The sequence below is a fragment of the Pezoporus occidentalis genome, unplaced genomic scaffold, assembly GCF_034315485.1.
Source record: "Pezoporus occidentalis ecotype Australia unplaced genomic scaffold, CSIRO_AGI_Poc_V1 ctg57, whole genome shotgun sequence".
NCBI lineage: Eukaryota > Metazoa > Chordata > Aves > Psittaciformes > Psittacidae > Pezoporus > Pezoporus occidentalis.
In genome coordinates, this window is record NW_026915910.1 from 1,314,757 (window position 1) to 1,341,528 (window position 26,772).

At 37.2% G+C, this 26,772-nt stretch overlaps 1 protein-coding gene across 4 annotated transcripts in view; it reads right to left on the reverse strand.

Annotated features, from left to right (window-relative positions):
• ATAD2B (ATPase family AAA domain containing 2B) overlaps window positions 1–26,772 on the reverse strand; it is a 77,252-nt gene that overhangs the window by 14,651 nt on the left and 35,829 nt on the right. For 3 of the 4 annotated variants that reach the window (XM_062638404.1, XM_062638402.1, XM_062638405.1), the window contains 9 exons: window positions 25,395–25,706; window positions 21,698–21,830; window positions 18,717–18,903; window positions 17,869–18,054; window positions 17,128–17,263; window positions 16,626–16,822; window positions 13,957–14,116; window positions 10,298–10,420; window positions 5,519–5,656 (listed from right to left, as the gene is read on the reverse strand). In XM_062638404.1, the coding sequence (XP_062494388.1) occupies window positions 5,519–5,656; window positions 10,298–10,420; window positions 13,957–14,116; window positions 16,626–16,822; window positions 17,128–17,263; window positions 17,869–18,054; window positions 18,717–18,903; window positions 21,698–21,830; window positions 25,395–25,706 (1,572 nt within the window). The remainder of the gene's footprint in view (window positions 1–5,518; window positions 5,657–10,297; window positions 10,421–13,956; window positions 14,117–16,625; window positions 16,823–17,127; window positions 17,264–17,868; window positions 18,055–18,716; window positions 18,904–21,697; window positions 21,831–25,394; window positions 25,707–26,772) is intronic. The other variant, XM_062638403.1, reaches the window with a different exon arrangement.

Consider the following 26,772-nt stretch of genomic DNA (forward strand, 5'->3'; position numbering starts at 1 on the left):
CCTTGGAGCAACTTGGTCTAGTGAAAGGAGTCCCTGCCTATGGCAGGGGGGTTGGAATTAGAAGATCTTTAAGGTCTCTTCCAACTCAACCCATTCTAAAACAGTCACACAGGAAAACTGAGGAGAAAAATGAAGTCAAAAGCAACAATCAGATTAATATCACTGGTGGAGATAATTTTTTTACTTTCCACCTCTAGATTTGCTTATTTTCCCACTGCTGAGCAGGTATGCACAAAGCAGCCATTACAGCTATATACACTTTTGGCACATTCAGTTGGCTCTTAAGGACTGTAGAATGACACAGCCAGCCATGAACAAAAAGTAGAGTCTCCCACTCAAAATTACATTCTGTAGCATTTACAGCATTCATTTATACCACATACGTGAAAAGCTCATGGCTGCTGCTTGGTTTCTCTGTCAAAGAGGCAAAATAAAAAAATTAAAGAGAAAATTGAAGTTAAGGAATGGGTAATAATCACATGAAAATCAACTACTTCTGAAGGCAGAAACTTTACACCAAGTCTTTAAACTATTTAAAGCCAACATTGCCACAGTTTTCAAAAGAGAGTAAGGAGTAAGATATATAAGATAGTGTAACACTTAAGAGTAAAAAATTTATTTCAGAAGAACTCATTAAAAACAAATCTAAAAATTCTCATTTTCAACCATGTTTGTAAGAAAGGTGATGATAAAGCTTTTAGGAAAACTGCCTTCTTAAGCAAGGCTGAGCAATCTTGCATCACTGAGCTAGAAAGAAGATGAATAACAAGAGTATAAAATGAAAAAGTCACTGATCAGGTAAATCTTAGGATCCTATTTTGCCCTCTGTCAGAGAAGGAAATAAAATTAAAATAAAATTAAATTAAAATAAAATAAAATAACATTTGATTACTTCAAGAGTCAGGTATTTAATAACAATGTAAGAAAATTTCTTTGCCACTACATATCACCAACTCCAAAAGCCTGGATCCCAAAAATGATCAGTCATTCAGCATACATTAGAACTCCTTCAAATTCACTAATTAGCATTTTAAATTAGAAGAATTACAAAGCCTATGGATATTAAAAGATTTGTTAACCAACTCAACACCAGCAAAGTTTGCATTTCCTTCAAAATCAGGCATGAAAAAAGAAAAATTTTTATTTCTCAAATGTTAAAACTTCCTTTTAAAGCATCTGGTTGAAGCCAGCATCAGATGCAGGACATCAAACTACTGTCATCCAGAATGCCAACTCCTACACTACCCAGAACAGAATGATAAAGTAACAAAAAGGGACAGTTGTCTCAGCTCTGAGTAAAGATGTCCTCAAATTCCAGAAAATCATTTTTAATGGTGTTTGTCAAATTACAGTACTTGTCTCTATCTCAAGTGAGAATTAATCCAAGTCAAATCTGGAGAGCAGGAGAAGAAAACAGTAGAACTCATAAGATTTGTGACAAAACAGCAGCAGCTGCTAGGATTTTAGTGTTAGCATCTGGATGACTGTTGTCAGGCTGGATACTGTATGCCAGTATCCAAATTCAGAACTAGTGCAAAAGGCTGAAAAGAGTTAAAATAATAAAAACGATATAGCATCTGGTCTGACATGTCCTCTGATAAGGCATTACTGCAGTCATATCAATGCCTAAGGTACAGCAAACACTGACACCACGGCAGCACAGAGGTCAGAGACAAAACAGATGAAAATCAAAGACTGAAAGTAAAACAGCTTTTGTGAAAGAATATAAACAAAAGACCTTTATTTCTAATTTTTCTAAACATTCCTGCCAAAACACAGTCTCCTTTCCATTATAAAGCAGCAACAACTTCACGGGAGCAAAGACAGCCATTCAGAAAAAAAAAAAAAAAAAAAAGGCAAAAAACCCACCACCACCAAAAAAACAGAGGTGCACAAAATATTATTGAGAAACTAGATTTTCTGCAGCAGTTTTTTATATCCTTGCTTTATCTCCCTATAGTTCTACAGAGACCACTAATCACTTCAGTTATTGGGAAAATTTATCAGTGTGTTTACTTCGTATTTCATAAAATGACTTTTATGACTTTTATATAATACTTCACATAACAGAAAATATTTTATTTTTTTTATTTCCTCCAAATGCCATTTTCACAGCTATCATGTTCATATACAGCATAAAAGACATCTTCTCCATGAAGAAGACATAAAATCTGCAGTCTATCACTACAATATATTATTGTTAAATACTGCAAAAAAAAAGATAAGAATGTAAAACCAGATCTTCCCCATACAGTTTATTTATGTGTAACATTAAAGAAAGCAACTGCAAGACAGCAAAATAATATGCAACATACCCCATCTACTGGCAAAACAGAGCAGCAGAACAAGCTTTATTATACAGCATCCTAATAAAGAGATGCTAATGTTTTATGTGCTAACGTGTATCTAAACCAATTACAATGATTAATTTACCAGACACACCAAACTGCACAATGCTGGTAGCTTCCTTTTCCACACGCATACATACCTTCTTATCAGTACCCAGTAATAAGAGGTAATGGGCCAGACCAAAACACAAGACATTCAATTCAAAATTAAGGAAAAAAAATATTCTTGTGAGAGTGGCCAAGCACTAATGGAGGTTTCCCAGGCATGTCACGGAGCCTCCTTTCCTGGAGATATTCAAAACACAACTGGAGACAGCCATGTGCAACCAGCTCAGAGCAGGGAGTTAGACTAGATTATCTCCAGAGGTTCCTTCCAACCACAGTAATTTTGTGATTCTATGATCAAACAACTACTTACATCAGCCTTTTGACCCATGTCCCATTCTAAGTTCTCACCATTTTCACTCTTCTCAAAATACACAGTCAGTATGAAAATTAAAATATTTTATCCATTGCAGAACTCTCCCAAATGGATTTTCAGCAACTTCTAGTAATGCAACACTTTCAAAACTCATCTATACTGTGACACACAGTCCACCACAGGTGTATCTTCAACCAGGGAAATGGAAGATTGCAGATTAAACCTAACTCAGGAACGTATATCACCATGCTTTCAAACAAAACAACTATTTTGTGCCACATTTCTGAGAGTCCACTGGCTCTAATTGAATAATTTAAAAAAAAAAAAAAATATACTTGAAAATTTAATCACAAAATAATAGGTAACTAAAAAAAAGTTTCACACAAAATACATAACCTCAGAAAACAAACCAACACCTGATAAACTATTTCTTATTCTCTATTGTACCAGCCCTGAACGATAAAGGGGTCTTTAAATCGAACAAGGCTGCTGCACTGTTTGTAGTCCACTCTGTTTTCAGAGAAGATGCTTGACATTAATTTCCTTTAGGGTTCTCAAGTGTTTCATCTGAACTGACCTTTTTGCAGCTATTTTCTAAAATACTGTAAACAAAGCTCCCCCCCCCAAAAAAATATCAGGAAAACAGTGGTGTGATTGGTGATTTTTTTCCTTAGATTTATCTACATAAAAAAGTAATTCAAATTTAAATAGCAGGAAAAAAATGGAAGATTTTCAGAATTATTAATTGCAAAGTACAGGTTCTATCCTGTGTAATTAAAATACATGAATCATTGTCTTTATTACTCTGCTCATGTAATACATTTTAGTCTTTAAAAAAATCAAACTTAGTTCTTGACCAAAAAAATAACTGCCACTCTACCTCTAAAATCACCTCTGTTCAGAAATCCATTCTCGAAACCTGTTTCTTCCACTTACACAACTGCAATCCACCATATAATTTGCTGCTATTTGAGCTCTCTGCAATCTGCTCAGTTCTGTTCCTGCATTACTCTAGCACCCTTCTTCCCCCTTTTAAGACTCTCTTCCTAATTTCTAGTCTCTACTGAACTTACTACATCAATCTTTAAGTGTGGCCATGTACCACCTGAATCTCTTCTGCAGACTGCTGATTGCTTATCAATTCCTGGTTCTCCCTCTTGATTACCAGATCCATCACATCACTCCCGGACTAGTTGCTTTTCCCAGACTCTGCCTTAAAAGGCAGATTTTCATTTGATCGTAGTCCCAAACACCACTAAGGCTCAAATTTACTTTCCTTCCAAACCTAAATCACCAGAATAGTAGCAGAAACAGTGCCTTAATACTAACTTCTTTTTTTTTGTTTGTTTGTTTACACACAGAAATGCTGGCAATTTCCTTCAGTTGATGTCTCTAGTCTTCAAACAATTGCCACTACCTCCTTAATGTAAGGTGGAAAAGGGAGCAGAGTTACCAGAGCTTCTTTTCATACAAGTCACCAGTAATAGCCGCTATTTCTCTTCCCAGGAGATGTCTGGCTTGGAGGTCTATAAACCCTACCGCCTGCTGCACAGCACGCACAGCCAGGAAAGTGCTCTGTAGATCAGCCAGAGTGAGTATCTCCATCTCAGATTTCATAGGAAACTAAACAAAAAAACTGAGACTCCCTTCCCTCCTCTCCGTTTCTGCACAAGCTGCCAAATGAGTAAAGAACAGCTTGGATCCACATTATCAATTAACTCTATAACAAGTTATTCAAGCCATAATTCTGTACCAGTGACTTTAATTCCTTCAGGAAATAAAACCATACACCTCTAATTAATTAAAGTATTTGACATCAACACTATCATTCATATGTAAACAATGTTTATCTCTGAACACTTACCACCATGCCCAGAAAACCCTTTCTCATCAAGGAAAAGTACCATGAAAGAAAGCACAAAGACCAATGAAAATTTTTCAGCTTCAATCTATCAGTTTGCCTATTAAGCAATCGATAATGCTGTTAATAACATATTAATGATGGATTCCACCTCTTCAGCTGGAAAGCCATGCACAACTATCTGTATCTCTCATACTCACCTTCTATTATAGTCTTTATTTTGTTTATGACAAAATATCTGTTGTGTATTTACCTGTTCTAATCAATTTACCTCTTGAAAATAATTAACAGTTCCTCTGCTTACCTACACCACAGTCATTCCTCACAATTCTAGAAATTTTCTTCACTTCATTGGACTTACCCAGTAGGTTACAGCCAGAGTATCCAGTAATGGATCGTTACATTGAAAACCAAGTGCCATAAAGGAAAACAGTTCAATCTGTAATTTCTTTACTAACTTTTAGCATGATACTGTATGTACTGAAGATAGGAAGTAATTATAGTGCATGGGAGACTATTAAGCAGCATGTGGGTATGTACCTGTGAATACACACGCAGTGTAAACAAATCTTAAACAGATAAAAGAGATCTTCTCATTGGATTAAAGATGTCTTATACTGAAAACTGTCTTCTACAAAGAAAAAAGTAATACTCATATTACATGAGAAAAAAAATCATCATCACAAAAACAGAAATCTTGTTTCTTTACAACTTCTTGTGCAGAGATTTTATGTAGTCAGAAAAAAACGAGTATTTCCTAAAGTTACATGTGTTTCATGCCTCAAATTACTTCTGGAAATAACCAGGAAACAGTAGCAAAGACACATTTGAGATGTTTGCCATTGAAAGCACCTCTAATTTTGCACAATTATCACCCAAGGTACTCACATGCACATTTATTCACAGAGTTGGGCCACACGGCCATTGTGGGTTTTTGTTTGTTCCGAAATGCCTCTTCAGCTCTAGCTTCTGTCTTCCGTACAGTGGATCCATGAGGATTTATTTGTTCTGCTGTTACCGATAAGCCTGCATACAGAAGATAACCATACCTATTTAAATAAACCAACCTGCATAAAATGACTGAATTTTAAAAGAAACTTGGGATACCATGCTGCAATGAGAACACATCAGTTAATATTTAGCTGGACAATCAAAGATATTTGTTTTCTACTGACAAAATAACTTACTGGTTTCATGGTCTTAAAACTGTCAACACTGAAGGATTAGAAAAATATCTCGCACTTGGGTCCCCAAAGATTGCACTCTTCTATCTGTATTTCCTCTACAAAGCAAATTCTTATTGGCAGTTTAAATTTTTTCCTGATTTTAAACAGGTGATTTAAAATGACTGGCAATTCATAATGGCATTGTATGCCACATCAAAAAGAGCATCTGAATAAAAACCTTGTGTTGTCACCATGATCTATGTTACGTACAGTGTATCCATTTCAGATTCAGTATGAGCTTCTAGGTTGAGAAAATGCAATTCTGCTTTTAAGAAAAAGTTTGTTTTGCTTTCTGCAATCTAAGTTGATCTCATAGCTTCTACTATTTCACAGGGGTTTTTTAATTAAATTCTAAAAATACAAACTTTCATATTGGTTAAGCACATTTTAAAGACGCATTTTTGAACTAGAATTTCCTATCCATCCACTAAAAGAGTCTTCAAAGTGTCACACCATGTCTCCAATACTAACCAGAATCAAGTGCTTGAGAGCTGACAAGAAGCTCTAAAAATGATGGATGCAGAAATGAAAAGATTCACTCGGGAACTCTCACCTAGCAGTTATTGGTTACATCGTAAGTTTCTAGATACCATTACAAATATCTTAACCTGTGTATCAGAAGTCATTTCACTACTCAAAACATCCAGCATTTATCTACCTTGTCATCTGCTGGTTTCAACAAGAAGCTGCAATTCCAATCATCTAGTATACATCACTCTTAATTTAGCAACTTAGAATTTGCTATCATTACATTCATCATCTTTCTACAACAGCACCTCATTTCAGTAATGCAAGAAGAAATTCTAGTTTAACTTCTATATTCTAATTCTATTATAAAGTTTATCATTCTGTTACACTGCAGTACTTCTTTTTGACACTGGTCACCAGTCCTGGTACTAAGCAAAAATGGCAGTTCTGTCAAAAATTTAGAGAAGTTGTGGAAAAAAAAAGCAATGTAGAAAATACCTTCAATTTCAAAACTATTAAGACTGCTAAATAACTTGCCAAGAGAATTGTGAAACAAAACTGACATGGAGCCTTTTAGCCTTAACCCTCATCCTTCAGTATCCCAGAAAGAAATTAAGAGCTCATATGTGGCACAATTCAGAAAATCGACGGCTTTTCAACTGGGTAAAGATTAAAATGCCTACAGTATATGTCACTTGCCTTCCAAACTCCTCTGTGATTCCAGACAGAAACACTTCATAACATTTCCAGAGAACGTATGAGAAGCCTCATGTAGATCAGCTTGCTCAATTCCATCCAAATCTCATCTTGAATGTTGAATTCTTTCCAAATACAGCCAAGAAAATGTTGGCCAGATCTAACCAAGTACAGGGTACATTCTTTTTTGTCAGAAGGCAGATTTCCTTTTTGATGGCCACAGCCACCCACTCTGACTCAATCTGTGACTGCAACACTACCTTGACCTCTTCCAAGAACATCATTAATACAAGTTTTAGTCAGTTCAAAAACTGCTAGTAGATCCACATGATAAACCTGGACTTCTTTTTCATAGTCCCACAGTTCGCATTATCACCCTTTTTGTCACTACAGTGCTGTTAGCAAGCTAAGAAATTTACTCTGCTAAGTCTTGAATCCTTTACCAACCTGATTCCACACACACATGCGGATGTGGAGAAGTGTGGACACTACATGTTTTTGGTTTTTTTCCCCCATCAGACTACATACATGCTAGTATGGCACTTTTAAAGGAACATGAGAAGAGAAGCTCAAGGTATTCTGAGCTGAAAAAAAGCCTGCTGTGCATCTTAACAATGAAGAACACTCACTGTGACTTCAGTCTAAATATTCATTTAAGGCTTTGCTTCAGGGTTCAATTCCCCACCACTTTGTCTCATACACTGGTCAGGCAACAAGGCTGGCTGCCCAATTCAACATGATTTCATCGGGTAGCTCCACTCAGGCAAATGGCCTGGCATGAGCTACCATTGTTGCATTTAGGTGAGCAGTGGCACAAAGCTTTTGGACAGTAAAAGGCAGTTTACACTTACACAGTTTTTCTCAAGTATTTCCTCATTGAAACATTCCACTATTTCAAAATATACTCTTACTATGAAGCAGAGGGGAAGAAGAAGGACCTAGGGATCGCTTCTATACTTGACCATCTGGTAATCAATACATGGAAGAAACCAGAAATCCCTTAATAAGCTTGCGGACATCCAGTCAAAAGAAGAAAATGCAAGTTATGCCTTTGTTACCCCTTGTCCAAAATGTTCTGAAACAAGGTATGTGTCAAAGTCTAGACCAGCAGATACACTGTGATTTTGCTGATTTGCCAGCTTGCTGAGCATATTCTGTAGAGCAAAATGGGAGTAACAGCAGCATTGATCAGCATTCACATGCCTTCTATCCATTACAATGACCAAGACTACATGCCCAAAGTGCCATCTTCTTGACGTTCTACACCACAATCTTTGACACAACGCTTGATCCAGGCACAGGAAAACCTCTTGTGCTTGCCTTACAGCATGAGGTTTCCTCGGGCCTCAAAAGCTTCATACACTTTTCTTCATTCATAAGCAGTTAATCTAACAAAGCTTCTTACGTGTGTTCCAAATATTCTGTCCTTGCTAACCCAGTAAGTGATCCTAGCCTTCCACACTCTGCAGCTGGACCAACTACAGAGCTCATTTGTTCCTGAAACCACCACAATGTGGGGTCCAGAAGCATGAGTATCTTTGAAATGTGATTTGCAGGTATCTGTGACACTGTTACAGTTTCCATGCCGCGGCACAGAGAGCACTCTGAAACCCAGCCATTGCTGTATGTGAGCTGTTGTCAGTCACACTGGTGCTGTTAGTCACCGACCTACATCTGAATGTCCACTAACCAGCATCTGATACCAACAGTACCTTCTTTTTTATGATTCAACAAGTTGATTGCATGAAACCACCAGCTTTAATTATGACTTCTGAAAACACACTTTTTCTTCAAGGGGGCCTGCAGGTTTTGCCACCAGAACATATATTGCTTGGTCATCGCCACAGAAAAGCAGGGCAGTGTTCCAGTTAGCTCTTGCAAGACTTGCAAGGAGGGGCTATGAGCTATACAGTCACTCTGTGTAACGAAGAGCTCTTACAAACGGTTACTTTAACCTCAGACGCAATAACCTTTAACAATCATGGGGGACTCGTAATGGATAATTAACTGAGCACAGCTCACAGCGTGACACTAAGGCCAGAATTGTGAATATTCTTATACTCGTAATAGAAAAGTACAGAGGAGAAATGAAGGCATTATATTAGCTCTATTTTACAACCACAGTGAATTACAATTGGTTCATTTATCCACAATTCAAGACACATAATTCAAGCCTGTACAGAATTAGACACAAAAAAAAAAAATAAATGTGTGACTGAATGGGAAAATAAAAGGAACTGTATCTGTTTTAACCTGAAGAAGAGAAAGCCTACAGATACTTGCACAGTTCAAAGAAATTTACTAATAAAAGGTCTTCAGTCTACTGACAGAAGCACTTCAAGAACCAGCAGCGGTAAGTTAAGACCAGCCAAATTCAACTTAGAAATCAAATAATGCAAGTTTTTTACCAAAGCAGGAGGAAAAGCAGGAAACAGCCTGCCAAGATAAAGTTGGAATTATTGAAATCAGTAGCCCTTAAATCAGCATGAAATTTTGTTTGAATGTTAGAGTTCAGTGATTTTCAACCTTTTTCAACTTTCAAAACTGTAAAAATTTTCCATGGACGTACAGAATCCTTCATGTAAACAGAGCCCTGTTCCCATACTGGGAATACATTTGGGCTTTTGATTACCTTTCTCAGTCACTTTAGAAGCTGTCCACAGACTTGGAGTTGTATCGACTACGAATTGAAAATAACTGCACCAATTCAAACAAAACAGAAGTTAGCGATGTCCTTCACTATAGGGGGCTGTATTTTCTGACTCTGGGCTATTACACTGCCAGCCTCATGCTCCCCTCAATGTGGATGTAACAGCTGTTTCTTAATCAAAAAAAGAGGAAAGTCAACAGATTATCACCAAACCTACACATATGCACATGACAGGGTAAACTGAAAATCCACTGGTTTAAATGCTTTCTCTCCCTTATCATAATTGTTATTACGCTGCATGACATGGAATTTGCAGAATGCAGCTCTGGTTTCACCATACCTTCAGTTAGTACAGCAATCCCAACATTTATCTGTTCACCATGTTCTGTGATACTGTTTGTGCCAGCAGGCAATACATCCTTCTTTGTAAAGAAGGATGGTGCTTTGTCAGACCAGCTCACACACATGGAAAAAGACAAGTTTTGAGCTCAGTTATCCTTTAACATGCACTGCCCGACTCTGACATGTATTCAGTACTTCACCTTAACTAATTTTTTATATGGACATTTGTGAATTCTGTTTTCTATCCCATATATGTTATGCTATGATAAATGAAGCTAAACATACCTCTTTTTCTTCTTGCTTCCTTGATTTCTTCACACATCTTATTAAATTCTGGATCCAGTTCAGCAGCAATGATAGCATGAGCAGTGTCCTTCAAAGTACATGCTCTATGCCTAATTATTTTATCTAGAGAACAGGACAGCACACTTGTTAGTTTTACCACAATTACATGAATTTTTTACCATTTTAATGTTGTTCTGTACTGCATATTACAACACTGATACAGAGACAAGTAGTTGGGAAATACTACAAATGTATGAAAATGTAAATAGATCAATACCCTAGCATGCTGAAGAATGACAACCCAGCTATCTAAGAGATACAGGAGTTTTCAGAACTGCCAGTTATTACTTTAATCAAGAGTGGCAAACAGCGAATGATGAATACACCTAAATCAACTTGCCATCTTTAGAAACTTGCTAGAAGCAGCAGGTGTGGCCAGTTCTCACAGGCAGATCTACACAGTGTCATGCAGTACCGTGCAGAGTCCCAAAAGTAACAGAGAGACTTGTCCAGGGATGAATTTACCCACTGGAGTCTACAAGCATTTGTACAATTATACTGCAAAATCATTCTGGATATCTCCTTCAACTGCAAGGTAGACCTGGCTTGCTCACATTCCTCCCCTGTTGTTTTTTTGAAACCTGAAGTTATTGCTTGTTATTTAACCAACTACTAGAAAATTCAAAACTGTGCTAAACCAGATTACTTTATTGCTAATACTGAATAGCTATTTCTTATTTTAATCCATTGAGAAAACCTGGCAAGAAATAAGCCTCAGGTTTGCTACATTTTCATGTCTATCTGGGGAACAGGACAAAAAAAATATTGCCCACACTGGAAGCCTAAACATGACTCATAAAAAAACATGTTCTCAAAGACCAATTCCCATACCTTTGAAACACACAAAAGAAATTATTCCAACACTGTTGAAATTTGAAAATAATGGTAACTTATTAAGTAAGCCCATGTGTGGAGAAAATTGACATCTAGAATGCTTCTTTTCAATGAAAGCTAAAGCACTCGTTGTTTGCCATTAGTACAAACATATTTAATTTGTCAATTCATCCATACTGAATTATTTTTCCAGCTGATGGAGGTACTTCAACAGCAAACATCAACATTAATGTCTACAACATATTATACAATTAGCAGATTTAATCTGTTTTAATAATCACTAAAGACAACAATTAAGAATATCAGTGAACATTTACCAAACAAGGTTTATAATTCTAGAAGCAGCAAATTTTACAGCTGGAAAAACCGCTAAGTGAAAAAGAACATCCAGTATCCCACTCCAATGAACCTTACATAAGTTTTCTGGGAAAATCTATCACCACTTAAATCAACTGGAAGCCAGAATTTTTTAACCACGTATTTGTGAAGCATTATGGTTTATGACCACAAAAAGAAATTATAATGCATTCTCTGCAGATGTAATTTTGCAGTGTTAAGACTTTAAAAAGCTGGTCAGATAACACAGTTTAAGATGACCTTGCAAAAGAAAGGAAGAAAGGAAAGAAAAAAAATAGAAAGAAAAAAGAAATCAAATCAGGAGTATTTGATTGAACTACGACTTTCTTCTAATTGTGTGATGGGCAAGACTTTTCCACAGACCGTGCTTCAAAGAGGCAAATGCTATTATGTCTAACACACAATGGTTATGTTTCCATGCATTTAAGAATATTTCCTGGTCAAACAATGGAAGAAAAAAAAAAACCCTACCTTATTATATAACCTATCTGAAATTTTTTAGCAAAGTACCAGGAGAAAAACCTCAAAGAAGCCAGTTTTCAATATCTGTACGGTATATAAAACCAGCTACTCTGGTAGTCCAATTGCTTTTCCAACTTAATGACAGAAGTAGGTACAGTATGATTCTTCTGTAAATTCAAGCATGAAGCAGAGGCAAGCATATAAGCCCAGCTTTAAAGAAAGTGAACATTTATAAGTTAATATTAAGTTAATGCATCTGAACACATATATTGCTTACTCTGAATAGACATGATGCGCTGCTTCAGCAGTATATTCACAAAAATCTTGCATGCCAGAAGAGCAATACATCATCAACTGGTGACAACACAGAGGACAGAACTATCTTTCATTACCTACTCAATGATGAGAAACTCCAGAACTTAACCTAGAAATAGCCAGATCAATTTTTCCCAGCTAAGTTACGACAGCAAGGAAAACCAAAATATCCCTACATGAAAACTTCTGCCACTAATGCTCCCCAAGCTGTCTTTGTTATTTTATGTTTCTGACACACTGAACCTGAGCCTTGTGTTGTTTATTGATCCTGAGCAGATCTGACCTTGGAACTGCAGTCACATAATACCTGCTGTAAAACTTAAAAAAACCTCTTCAGACTGTATTTCCTAGAATTAAAAAACCAAGCTCACAGATCCAAATGGCCTAGAAATGAGAACAAAGGGTATATATTGATGCCAATTTTCCCCAAAGCCCATCACTTAGTCACAAGGGTACATCAGTCACATGCAGGAAGTATGTCTCACCCTCATCTTCTGCACAGACACTCTTCAGACACCCAGAATCCCAAGTGTCAATCAAAGGCTTTGATTAGTTCATATCAATTACACATCAGAAGTCCTCAGAAGTGTTATAAAGATGGCAGAAAACCTTCTGCTGTATGTAATCAATGTTCTTTTTTAATTTTAAAACAAAATGCATTATAAATTGAAGACATAAAGTTTATCTTTTACAGTGATAAACTAGCACTGTGTTCAAAAGGCAATGTGCAACTATTTGACGTGACTATTTTGTATTTAGTTTCACAAATGCCTCAGAAAATCAAAAATTTGAGAATCAACAAAAAAAAAAAACAGGCTTTAACCTGGTAAAATTACTGCACAAGATTTAAATTAAAAATATTTAGCACATTGGAGTACATCTGTAGATGGACCCAGATTTCCAAGTATCACCTATATTAAATACAACTACATTAAAAGGGTACTTTGTTGTTTTTGTTTTATTAATGACTCTTGAAGCTGCCAATTGAAGGCTTTCTTTTGGCAATGTACACTATAAGGGGGCACTAGCAAAGAGAACATTAAGATGTTCTTTCCTTAGTTTTGAGCATTAACAGCTTTTACACACATTTCAATCCACAAATTCCATTTTAATTGAAAGTGTCCCATCACACTTTGTCAAGACAATACCTTTTAATCTCTCCTAATCAGCTGCAACTGACTTTCTTGCCTGATGATTTATCCTGGTTTATTTCTATCCCCAAATACACAGATCTTAATTTCCGTGTGAGGATTTCATGTTCTAAGCCAATATGGAAATAAAGCAGGCCACTGCCAGATTGCGTGTAGGATTCTCTACAGAGCTCTCCAAATCACATTGGGGTTTTGTTGCATATACAAAGTCTATTCACTGAAAAGGAGCCGTAAATTTGAAAATTAACTACAAAACCTTATTTATTAGAAAACAACTCTGAATGCTGTAGTTCTTCTCTTCTTACAATATTCCCCAGTACCCCACATGCCTCAGAATACTAAAAGCACAGAGCCTTAGCACTTGCTTATCCTAACTGTCACACAGCATGTAGTTTATTTATATGCTTGAATACTAACCAACTACATGATTAAACACCACGCTTTTGGGTTTGGGTAGGCCAAAACGAGGTAGATCCTTACCTCCAGGATCTTTGTCTGGATTGTACTCCAATGCATTGCTGCAGATCAGGTCAATGTCTGTTAGGAAATCCTTCGCTGTTAAGTAGTTGTGTTTATCAATTTTAGTTATTACTGTTGATAGGTCCATTGGCTCTTTGATAACTTCAAGGTAATCTGAAACCTATAAGCAGACAGCATGCAGAAATGACACAGAACAATATGCATTACATTTGAACATTGCCAATTTCATATCTTTATGCTCATATATTCATTCCATATGTTTAGCTCTAACGTATTAACCAAAGATTTTAATTTCTGAACAAACGTTAAAAACAGAGGTTTAATCAGACTAAAAACACAAGACTTGCAAAGCTGTAGCTCACCAACATATCTTTCAAAATTAACTTAATGGTATTTTTGAGACAACATATTTAAACGTACATGTATTTTTAATTTTATTTAGACTGATTTTTTATTTTTTTTTTTGTGTTATAACACTGTCTTGGCAATCAGCCTAACTCAAAACCTTGGGATGAACTAGGGAAGTTCACATTGTAGGAAAAGTTCCCATTAAACTGAACAGTCAAATTATCAGCTTTTAAATATCTTCTATTAAACACTTCCCTCAATCACTCATTCAACAAAAAAAGTCCGGTTTTCTTGATTGAAGATGTTAGACTGATGGTACAGAACAGTCTGAAGAGAAAGCCTTGTACCATTGCTCGCAGCTTACTAGGAGCTTAGCTCATAACTGGAGATTCAGCAACCACTTGGGTACGCTAAAAAGTATTTAATGTAATTAACGATACCATCAGGGTCTCAAGCTTGATAGTCAAATGCACCAGCACAGCTGCTGTTAACAAAATTCACAAAAAAAAAATCTATGGATTTGTTATTTAATTCAAGGAAAAAAACCCTATGCTTGACAGATTCAGTGCGATGAAGTTTACAATCAATTAGAAATACTGGCAGCCCCAGAAACAGTACTGCGTTTTTCTTTTGAAATTACTCACATATGATGGTGGCTACCAAATACTGAAGAGTTAAATACATATTCAAATAAAGCTGTAACAGCTCCATAAGTTTTAGGGTTTTTTTTAAATAATATATCTGTAGACAGTCATTAAAAAAATTATAAACTAACACTGAGCAACCTGGTCTAGTGGAAGGTTTGCAAGGGAGTTAAAACTAGATGATCTTTCAGGTACCTGCCAACCCAAACCATTCTGATTTTATGATTAATGCATTACTTTTTCATTACTTTTATTAGTCTATAACCTAATGCCTTAAATATAGACATTGAAATTTTTGGTGAAAAATTAAAATTGCAAAAATTCTCTTTTGTCTCCCTCTATGGAAACATGATGCTAATGGGTTCAGTGATTGGAAAGCCAAGCCACGGGCTTCCTTTTCTTGTTAACACATCAGAAAGGATCTTCGCTGGAAACTGTAAACATTCCTGATGAATTAGCCAGGAAAATCCTTGACTTATCACATAGCAGCATTCTCTGCAACACAGGTAGGAGTGAAACAAGCTTCGATTTTCAAAGAAAGTCAAGCAGACAGCCTGGTGTAGGAAAGGATAATCCTGCGCTTAAAAGCACCAAGTGGGACAAAAAGGATTACACTAATTTCTAGTGCTTTGATAAACTAGCAAGGGTTTTGGCAAGTCTTTAAATAACAAATTCACATTCTGATTCTCTCCATCTACAGAACAAGCATGGTAATTTGTTTCCTTATTCACCTAAGTTTAGACCACAAGTTCTTAGGGGAAAGGGACTGCCTTTACTGCAAGTATGAAGAGTTTCCTACAATAATGGACCTCCCAAGCAGATTCATAATAAGAATCAGTTACTGCTCAGACCATGCTCACACATTGAAGAGCTCTTGTCAACCTATTAAAAACAGCTACTAGCCACTATGGAAACCTCAAATATAAGCCCATAAAAGATGCCTGTTCATCCTGCAAGGAATTAAAGCTGCAAATCCACTTTTTACAAAGCTGTACTTTCAATATCCCATTTTCGTATCTTAGTATCTTTCAAAAGATGCTTCTCTTCAGAAGCAATTAAACATTTTTTTTAATTACCAAGCTTGCAAAGCACCAGCATCTGATCTCAAATTCAGACTGAACACAATCCTATTCATACAGCAGCACCTGAAAATAGATTTGCAGATCAAACTGTCTCAGTTAGGTGTGCACACACCATAATCAACCAGTTAATGCCTCATAATGTGCTACCATCTGTGATTAATGGCATCCACAAGCATTACTGCTGAAATTATTCAACAATACTATTAATGCTGAATACATTACAGAACACAGATCACTTTCCCAATATTATCATGCCTATGATTACAATGCTGTAAAAGCTTTTATTAAAGAATTATATTTATGGTTTCAAATACTTCAGGAGCACTGGTAGCAGTAGGAGCAATTGCATTTCTAAATGCTGATTTCAGTTATAAAATTGACAAGAATGCACAAGGTATAGCCAAAGAACATGCTCCAACTCCTTCCACCACACATGACAAGGCTGTGGCTACCTCACCAGCTACAAAACAGCATTTTAGCCTGGAAAAATCATGGATCAAGCATTTATTTTACTGGCATCAATTTCCTTTTTTCAATTCATATTCTTTTTTCTAACTGTTTCAACTTCATTGTTTGCACATTACTGAAACAAGACCTCTTCAATATCCACCGGTTTGCTGAAGATATTAAAGCGTTTGTCTGTGGCCAGCCTCTTGGTAACATCCCTGAGAAACAACCGCAGCTCTCTCAATGTGTTCTCTTCCTGGTCCTCCATTCGCTGCTTCTCTGCTTCTGACAGCTCGCGGGCAGGGCATGGCAGTGCAAGCGGAAGAACTTCCAGAGCACGAAGAGCTAGGGAAAATAACAAGAAGTCAGACAATGGAAATAGTAACACGACAATGATTCTTGGGATTACGCCAATCCAGATTTGATTATATACTTAATCTGCCTCATCAATCTGACTATGACTGCATGTTTAGCCCCATAACTCTCCCATTTCCAAACCTGATAAATGTAATGCACAAAATTTATTCTGGGCACTGATTAACACTGTCAAATGTGAATTACACTGTCATTTACCCATACCTTTTGAAAAAGGAAAACATCACAAAACATTCAGACCACATTATAATTGTTTTTACTGTAACTTAGTTTACCAGCCTGTTTCCTTCTTGGTGGGGGCATTGCTGCCTCATCAAGAATTAACCCTTTGAAAAATCGCAATCTGTCTTCTTCACTTGGTTTCTGAATATAGAAAACCTCTTCATACTGGATTCTGAAAATACATTTCACCTAGGAAAAAAAAAAATGAGCTGCCACTCAAAAATACATGAATAAACTTATCAAAATTAGCTACAGGAAAGAAGATAGTAAACTCTACTGAAAGCTGCACATACAGCTTAGGGAAAACAAATCCTTGTAATTCTCACTGAATTTTCTGCAGTAACCAAACTTGCAGTACCCCATGATACCAACAACAGCCACCTCTGCAGTGAAAAAAAAGGGAAAGGGCAGGAGGGAGAAAAAAAAACAACACAACAGTAAAAGGGTTGTTGAAAAAAAAAAAAGGAACAGCCCCCCCCATCCTGAGCCTCAGAATATGTAAAGCTAAAGGTTAGGCCTTTAGACTAAATCTGCATTTAATTACAGTGGAGTAATTTGTCAAAATGAACAATTTTGTCTTCTCAAAGTAGCATGGAGATTATGAAAATCAGTAATATGGGCATACAGTCCTCATTAAAGAGGATTACAAACATTTAATTAATATTACATTTCCAGTTTTACATATTTTAAATTACATTAGAAAACCACTGCAAAACAGAATGGTTTTACATGATCAAAACATTCTGAAGAGCACATACCTCCCTTAACAATGCCTGCTTCCAGTATAAACTTACCTCTTCAGGCAAATCACTATACATGGACTCAGAGGTAGACAGTAGAAATATAGGGGAGAAAGATGGTATGTCTTGCAGCAAAGTCAGAAAAGTAGCTCTCACAGTTTCACTGACAGCTTCCCACCAATCACCAATATGAGGCATGTAAACAATACTTGGTACTGTTCTTCGAGCTTCACGAAAGATCTAATTAGAAGAAACAGTGGTACTTAGACTAAGAAATGAATTGTTATTATCACTTGTGAGTAATAAAATTCTTGTGGACTAGTAAGTTACTCATGTTCGTGATATTTTATATACAAATGTTCCAGTAAAATGTAATTATCTAAACAGAAAGGTTTTCTAAACATGTGTTCGTGACTGTTAGCTAGGAAGTCTATGTGCTAGGGAGACTACAGAACAACTACTTGTCATATATGCTTTAAAAACTTGCTAAAACTGAACAGTCAGGATGAAAATTAAACTAGACTGCAATCCATGCAAAATCCACCACAAACTGTTTTGAAACCTGAAACATTTAAAACTGAGTATATGAACCCAGAACCACAGCACACCAATACATACACAAGCTAATAAAACGAAATTCAGGAACTGAATACCCAGATTAAACTTACTGGGTATTAGGTATGTGACTAAGGGGGCAAGTTAAAAGCGTAATTACTCTCACTAGTCAGCAGAGAGATCTCAATCACCCTCTAGAGATCCCTTTCTTTTAAACATGAAAATAGAAGGAGCCTATGAAAACCTAGATTTAAAGTTACATTCCAGTTAGCTGCCTTTATATTGATTCAACTAATCTGTTCCAGAATTACATAATTTACTCATTACAAAAGAATCTGTAATGTCACCTGTGCACATGATTCTTCAGGCGTTTTGGCACTGACTGAATAAAGTGCTGGCAGATCTAGCCTGTGTACAGAGAATTTTTCAAGAGTGTGCAACAGTGCTGGAGCAAGGTGCGAAGTCTGACCCGAACCTCTCTCTCCAGATAGCAGTAACCTTGGTCTGTAAGAGGTTGGCTGGTGATAAGCTGACCTACAACAGAGCAAAAGTTGCAAAGTAAAATGAACTTGCCAATGTTATTAATGGAACAATATATGTAGTAAGGTATTTTAGAATCCAGAAGATTTTCAGTAATGGGTAAGGTTCCTATGACAGTGAAAAAAGATTCAACTAAAACTACTATACCTTAACACTACTCCGAAGTCTCCAAAGCTCAAGCTTTGTCTATTCTTTGATTTCACAACAATTCAAACCCATCTATGCAAAATCATGCGTATACCAAATTCATGAAAATTCTGACTACCCGGTTTATTTAAAATTAATTTATTGAGCATATAAGAAGACCTCATGGACCTCCAGTGAAGATATTCATTTAATCATGTCTACTTCAGTCCTAACTACTACAGCATCTGTTTAGCAGCATCAGGAATCCCAGGTCAATCCATTCATCTTTTTAAGTACTACCCGAACTTCCAAAATCCACCTAAGATTTCTTTAATTAAAAAATACAATTGAATAAATCACTATTCTTCTTCTATTCTAGCATAATCACACACTTCTATTCAGTAGATTTTCAGACAGACAAAAGATTTTGAAGGAAAAACTGCAAAGGTAAACTTATTTTTTTCTTTTGCTGTTGAGAAGAAATTGTAAGGAGTGCATTCAAGGATTTGGGGGGTTTTGTTTGTTTGTTTTGGGTGGGGGTTACCCTGGGGGGACAAGTGAGACATGAAGAGAGAAGCATTTGTTTTTTCCACTATAAATCTTTCCCATGTATAGAAAATTGGTTATGAAACAAGAGGGTTCTTTTTTAATTAATTTGCCTCTGACCTCATTAAAGCATTTTTTATCTGCACATCAATCATCTCGGGCAGTGCAACAAACCTGGCTGGTTTTATTTCAGGTTAAATCTTTTGTAACAGCTGTCAACATTGTTGACTTTTGGCTTTTCAGTACTGGCAGTGGTTACACACATAGATAGTGATCAAAAATGCTCAGAAAGATAGCTTAAGAGAGGCTTACATAGTTTACAAAAATAAATATACTAATCAACATTATTTTATTTAAACACATATCCACCCAAACATATACTGTTGTTTTGCTTTTGGGTTCCCCCCTCGCAACCTCCCAATAAAAAGCTTAAATTTGGCATTAAAATACTTGAGTATGTACTATGCGCATTACACAAAAATTTTTGCAGTTTTCCACAAGATGGCTCTACTAAACAGTATTACTACTGTATGCTTTCCCTAACCTCATTTTCTTTATTTAGCAAACTCCCTGCAGAACCCCTCAAAAAGTAGTCTAAAACTATTCTTAATACAAGAAAATAAATGTTAGTTTATCATTGTTAATTACTGTAGCCAGTCCAATCTATACAGGGAAGACTCATCCAAATTTCACACATGCTTTCTAAATTTCCATTTTCCAAAAAACATTCCATGAAAAAACAATACAGAAAAGATGTTAGAAATGCTGAATGCATTAGTCATATAATGCGTCCAAACAGCTGCAGAAGCTCAACAATACTTCAGACCCAGGAAAAACAAACAATCCCTCCAAAATATTCTTACATACCTCTCTTCCCAGTTCTTCATCTTTTAAATCAAAATAATCTGTTATAATTAAGAACTGCTGTTGACATCCTTACTTCTACGCTCCACCTGCCTGTCGCAAACTACTTCTGAGTATTGTGTCTAGGATGTGGCCCTTCCCAAGATCATTCACATATCTAAAACTCTTGTCCCTACAGTAGTGTTTTTATTACAGAACAGCACTGCCACCACAAACAAAAAGATCTTCTTTGATACCTCTCCTCATGTAGAATTACACAGTTTTCATAAAATCATGGAACAGTTAGGGTTGGAAAGGACCTTAAGATCATCAAGTTCCAGCCCCCTCGCCATGGGCAGGGAAACCTCACACTAAACCCTGTCACCCAGGGCTCTGTCCAAACTGGCATTGAACACTGCCAGGGATGGAGCATTCACAACCTCCCTGGGCAACCTATTCCAGTGCCTCACCAACCTAACAGTAAAGAACTTCTTCCTTATATCCAATCTAAACTTCCCCTGTTGAAGTTTTAACCTGTTACCCCTTGTCCTATCACTACAGTCCCTAATGAAGAGTCCTTCCTCAGAATCCTTGTAGGCCCCCTTCAGATACTGGAAGGCTGCTATGAGGTCTCCATGCAGCCTTCTCTTCTCCAGGATGAACAGCCCCAACTTTCTCAGCCTAACTTCATACAGGAGGTGCTCCAGTCCCCTGATCATCCTCATGGCCCTCCTCTGGACTTGGTTCCAACAGTTCCATGTCCTTTTTGTGTTGAGGACACCAGAACTGCACACAATACTCCAGGTGAGGTCTCACGAGAGCAGAGTAGAGGGGCAGGATCACCTCCTTTGACCTGATGGTCACACTCCTTTTGATGTAGCCCAGGATACAGTTGGCTTTCTGGGCTGTGAGCGCACAGTGAAGCCGGCTCATGTTCATTTTCTCATCAACCAATGCCCCCAAGTCCTTCTCCGCAGGGCTGCTCTGAATCTCTTCTCTGCCCAACCTGTAGCTGTGCCTGGGACTGCTTCAACCCAGGTGTAGGACCTTGCACTTGGCATGGTTAAACTTCATAAGGTTGGCATCAGCCCACCTCACAAGTGTGTCGAGGTCCCTCTGGATGGCATTCCTTCCCTCCAGCGTATCAACCGAACCACACAGCTTGGTGTCATCGGCAAACGTCCTGAGGGCACACTCAATCCCACTGTCCATGTCAGCGACAAAGACAAATAGTTTTACATATCTGATTACATGTATTTATAGAAACACTCACATTGTAAAATGAAGGTAGGGTTTATGTATAGCAGCTGATGACTGTTTCTTTGGTGATCCTGAGTGACAGCTTGTCTCAAAAATTGAAGAAGCATTCTCATCTTCACTATCATCTAATATTAAACTTGGTACATCTGTTCCAAGAAATATATTAATTAGAATCTTGTCACTTCTCAATATAGGCACAACAAGCAAGAAAAGACATTACAATTTTGTTCATGTAAATTATAACACATTTTCAAACATAGAAAAAAATGTGTTTAACTATCAGAACACAGAATAATAAGTACTTATTACTTCAAAAAACAAAAATTAAATATTGTAGAAGTCTAATCATAATTACAATTTATATTTTTAAACCATCAAGCAGAACAACTTCCTGAATACAAACGTTTAATTTGTTATGAAATGCTTCCTTTGGTTTTATTTCACAGCTAGAGGCTTTTCAAGGATAAAGTTACAAAATCTGCAATTCCTCAAACTACGCAGAACTTTGTACTTATTTACTTGCTCTAAGCGCCCAAATTTTTACAGGCACACTTCTTCCAAAATTATTCTCAGCACATCTACTGAGATAATATGTTTATGAAGAGCTGCTTTCCACCCTCTGATCATCTGCCAAAGAGTATCAAATTACTGTTTATCACAGTCACTTCAATTCATTCCAAGTTCATTTACTACACCTTAACCTATTTTAATCCCTTTGCTAGTAGATTAGTATAATGAACTGAAGTACATTATAAACTTTCAGAAACTAAAATCTAAAAGACTGATTACATTCAAAAGGCAGGCTGCAGGGACAAACAACTATTAAAATTACAAATATGGCACTAAAACAAAATAATCAATTGACAGCTGAAAATCAGGTACAGCTAAATTAGTCACCAAAGCCACAGGGGGATTAAAAGTGGACTGCTGTGATTTGATAATGGGAAAATACTGTTGCAACATCTTTAATTGCCCCAGGAAAAGAGTTCAGTTGATGTTACCCTATACAAGCCACTCAGCTGAACAGTAAGAGCAGCGCAGAGGCCAGGTCTCCTGAGAAAGCAAATGCTCTGCAATGAAATGAGCAGCATTTCTGAGAACATCCCAGACTCACTGCAGCACACTGTGCTCAGGGCAACCACTGGACAACCTAACAGTAGCTCAAGTTGGCCACCACTGCTTAGAAAATGGACTGCTGTGAAATGGAAGGGTGAAATAGAGAGAGACGTGCTACTCTCAGATATATGACCCACTGCATAATTTGCCTGATTTACATGAAGCCATGGCACAGGTCCCGCTAGACTGATCAAACCACCACCACAGGACAAAGGAATTAACTTCAAAGCAACATTAATTGCTGGACAGAGATGCCATCTAAGGGCTATGCATCCAGACATACAGTCCAAGGAGAAATTGTTAAGAGACAATGAAAGCTAGTCCATAGGAAGAAAGAGCAGTTCAGAAGCTGCTCGACACTTAGCTCCGGCAAGAGCACAGGCCTTCAAATCAAATGGACTCGGCCTCCTAATTCTTGGCTCCCTCCAGTCTCTAAATAGGCAGAATTTTTCTGCTATATCAAAGGCAGACCATAGGTTAGACCATAGGGTAAAACCTATGGTCATGCACTGGACACGCCTTTCATTTCCTAAAATACATAATTATTTTAAATGGCAGCCCATCTTTTAATCCCAAGCATCAAGCCTCTGTGACATTCTTTGCTTGTGCGCCTGACTCACTGAATTATGAGAAACAGGTATCATTAATGAACTCAAAGCATGTAGAAAACCAAACTTGCAGGCTGTAAGCACATGAGTAAGCATCTGCTATATACTTGGCTCCAAATTTAAGAAAAACTGAAGCCCTAGTGTGTAATCTACATTTACATTTATAATCATCGTACATGAAAGTGGATTTTGCTGCTTCTAACACAGATTAAGCTTATTATTCAATATTTTGGGGTGTTTAAGGGGTTAAGAATAACAATCAAGGTACAACAGAAATGTTAAAAGAAACCTTAGTCCATGTATCTTCAAAACTGACTATCTACAAATATTTTAAAGTAGCCATAGCAGCAGAATTATCTAGTAAAACTACTATTTAAATCAATAAATGCTTCCAAACTCACTTTGTAAGCAATAAGTAGTAATAAATAGGATTGTAAAGAATGTAACTGAGGAAAATATTCTGAACTAGAACTTTACAAGAAAGCCAGGGGCTCCTAATTCATTCCTTCAACAATAATGACTATCTCTATGTTGGGCATTACCAGCAAGTTAACAGTATATGGAGATTTTAACACCTTAAACAACTTTCGTTATGAGAACCTGATCTGGTCAAGGGAGCCTAATACAACCCAACTGCAGATGTAATCAGATCATTTCCCCCTATCAACCACTACACGCTCCCAGGCCTATCTCATGCCAACTTCAACACTTACTAAAACCTCCAACTATTCCACAGTCAGCAGAAAACCAACCCGACAAAAATATATCATTTTTGGATGGGTTTGCTGGCTAAAATGGTTTAACAAAGGGCCTGAAGTACTAGAGTAACTGGAAGGGACAGAGCAAAAGTGGACAGCTGGGCTGGAGGAACAGCTGCCAGCACAAGGATCATCTTTAGCTGCCTGGACTGCAGTCTGAAAGCATGCCCTGGAGTAAAAATGTAAAGGAAGTCATGGCTGTCATAGATTTGGACTATTTTCAAATTAATCACACACGACCACAAGTACTGTTTACACAGTTGGGGGAATGAGTGCAATCCCAAATAAGAACAGTAGAAAATCGTATGTCAGAAAAAGGAGGTATCAAAACTAAGATACCTTGTTCAAATTAAACTTCCAAGAAATGACCAGGGTAACTATTAAAGTGTGTCTCAAAGAACTAGGCAAAAAAAAACAAACAGAACCTATTGACTCACTGCAGTCAAAACAGTCAGTTGCATTCCTTCTTATTCCCTGCTTTCTCACTGCACTCACATTGCTCCCATTGCAGCAGTGTTCTGGCATACATCTGACCCCTTAGTGAGTTGAGTTTAGCCATTAATTTGTCAAAAAGCTAACTTGACAAAACAGCAAATAGTTCTCCGCTTGCGAAGCCAGCAGAAGCACCTCAGAGGATGAGGAGTGAATCAGGCCAGTTCAAGGGGAGGGAAGCCTCAGGACTTTCTCCCTAACCAGTCAATGACCATTGCATAGGCTTAGGTATCTCAGCTAACTGCAGTCTCATCAACTGTGCTGCAAGCTCCCCACATCACTCCTCTGCAGCCTGCTTCTGCCCCATCAACAAAGGACAGGGCACAGATAATGGACACTCAAGACAGGAACACCCATTCCAGGTCCTAACATACTAACACAGGAGCACCAATTCCAGGTCCTACTACCAACACAGCATTATCTTACTACTTAGTTTTGTTTTGCCTGAGTATCTCCATTATTTCTTGTACCTAATTTGCAAATTACTTGGGGGTTCTCCTTTTTTCAGGTGGCACTTGTTCCTATGGGATTTTGGTCTATACAGGTCAGTTTACTAAATTCCACAGCTTGTAATCAGCAAAAATAATTCTGAACATCCAAGTGGACTGTATTAACATATTAACACTCTGAATCAAATACACACCAGGTTTAGGACTAGCAATACAAGAAAGCCAGCTGAAATGTTTCCAAATTCTAACAGCAGTTGCAAAAAGAAAGCCCAAACCAAACCACATACCTTCACTTTTGTCACCCTGGCTGAATTCAGCATGAGGGAACACTTTGTGTAAAACCTCAAGAAGGTTAGTGAAGGTACGTTCCAACAGTGGTCTGATCACAGGAGATAACGCATGTCCTGAAGATGTCACGGCACGTTGGGAAGCAGGCACAATATTCTGCATTGCATGATAAAAATCTTGCGCGCTGAGAACTACTGAAGAAACATCAAGCTGCAGTTTCTGACTGCTCACATAAATCTGGGGATAACGTCGTCTCAGGGCAATCAAGGCAGCCTCAGTGCAAAGTGCTTTTATGTCAGCTCCACAGTACCCTAGTGCACACAAAACCAAAAATATCGTCCATGAAATAGCACTGCTGTGCTACATACATGCCTAAAGCTAAAAACAATCAGTAATACTTAATTGTTAACGTCCACAAAGCATCTGCCAAAAGGCATCAGGTCATAATCCAGTGACTGTGTTGTGTACCAAGAAATTATGTCCAGGAATACTGAAACACAGTAAGAAATTAATTCCACACTGACGTACGTTTTCACTATATAGCACAATATATAATGTATTTTCATCCCAGGGTTATTGCTCTGTCATGGCTTTCTTTTTCTTAATATTGTCTAAAGTATGTGTGCAATTTTAACAAGGCAGTCCCCCTCCTCCTTTTTTATTTTAGTGTCTCTACATAAATATAATCTTTAATAGTAATTTTGTTCTACTGGATGAACATTACCAACTTTAAACTTTTACAGACTGAGAAAATGAGCAGTATAAAGAGAAGTGTTTCGTGAATAGAATATGGAAGAGATGAAACCTCTTGTTGAAAATTGTTCTGAATTTTTCCGTATCTCTCAGCAAGAGACAATAATATGCCACGTTATTTTGTAGCACCATAGTTCCACCTTTCAAAAAACATGAAACACCATTCCAGTGGGAAAAGTCTTTTAGAGAACTATAGTCGCTATAGGAAAACATGCTACAGTGAGGGCCTGCCACATAAAAGTTCATGGGTTTGCAAAGTGCTTATAGAAACTAATTAATCAATTATTTGGTGAAATTATTCTCAGTCAACTTTCTTTTTTTAACTTTTTTTTATCCTCCTACCAGTCCTACAGCTTTTGTCTTTTTTTCTTCTCTGTATTTTCTTTTTTAATCATTTTCTTTCTCTATTATTGCACTGGTCTTCTGGAAGCACAGAATCCCAAAACTGAACCCTGACTTGTTTCTCTCTCTACCCTCTGATGTGCTGCTGGTATGCACACTTTTACAAGATCCATACGGCAACAGCAAACAAGGCTGATTTCATACACAGTGTTGAAAAATAAAAAAGGAAGCAATGCGTAAGACAATCTTCCATCCCCATCTTTCAGACATAAAAATTTGGTA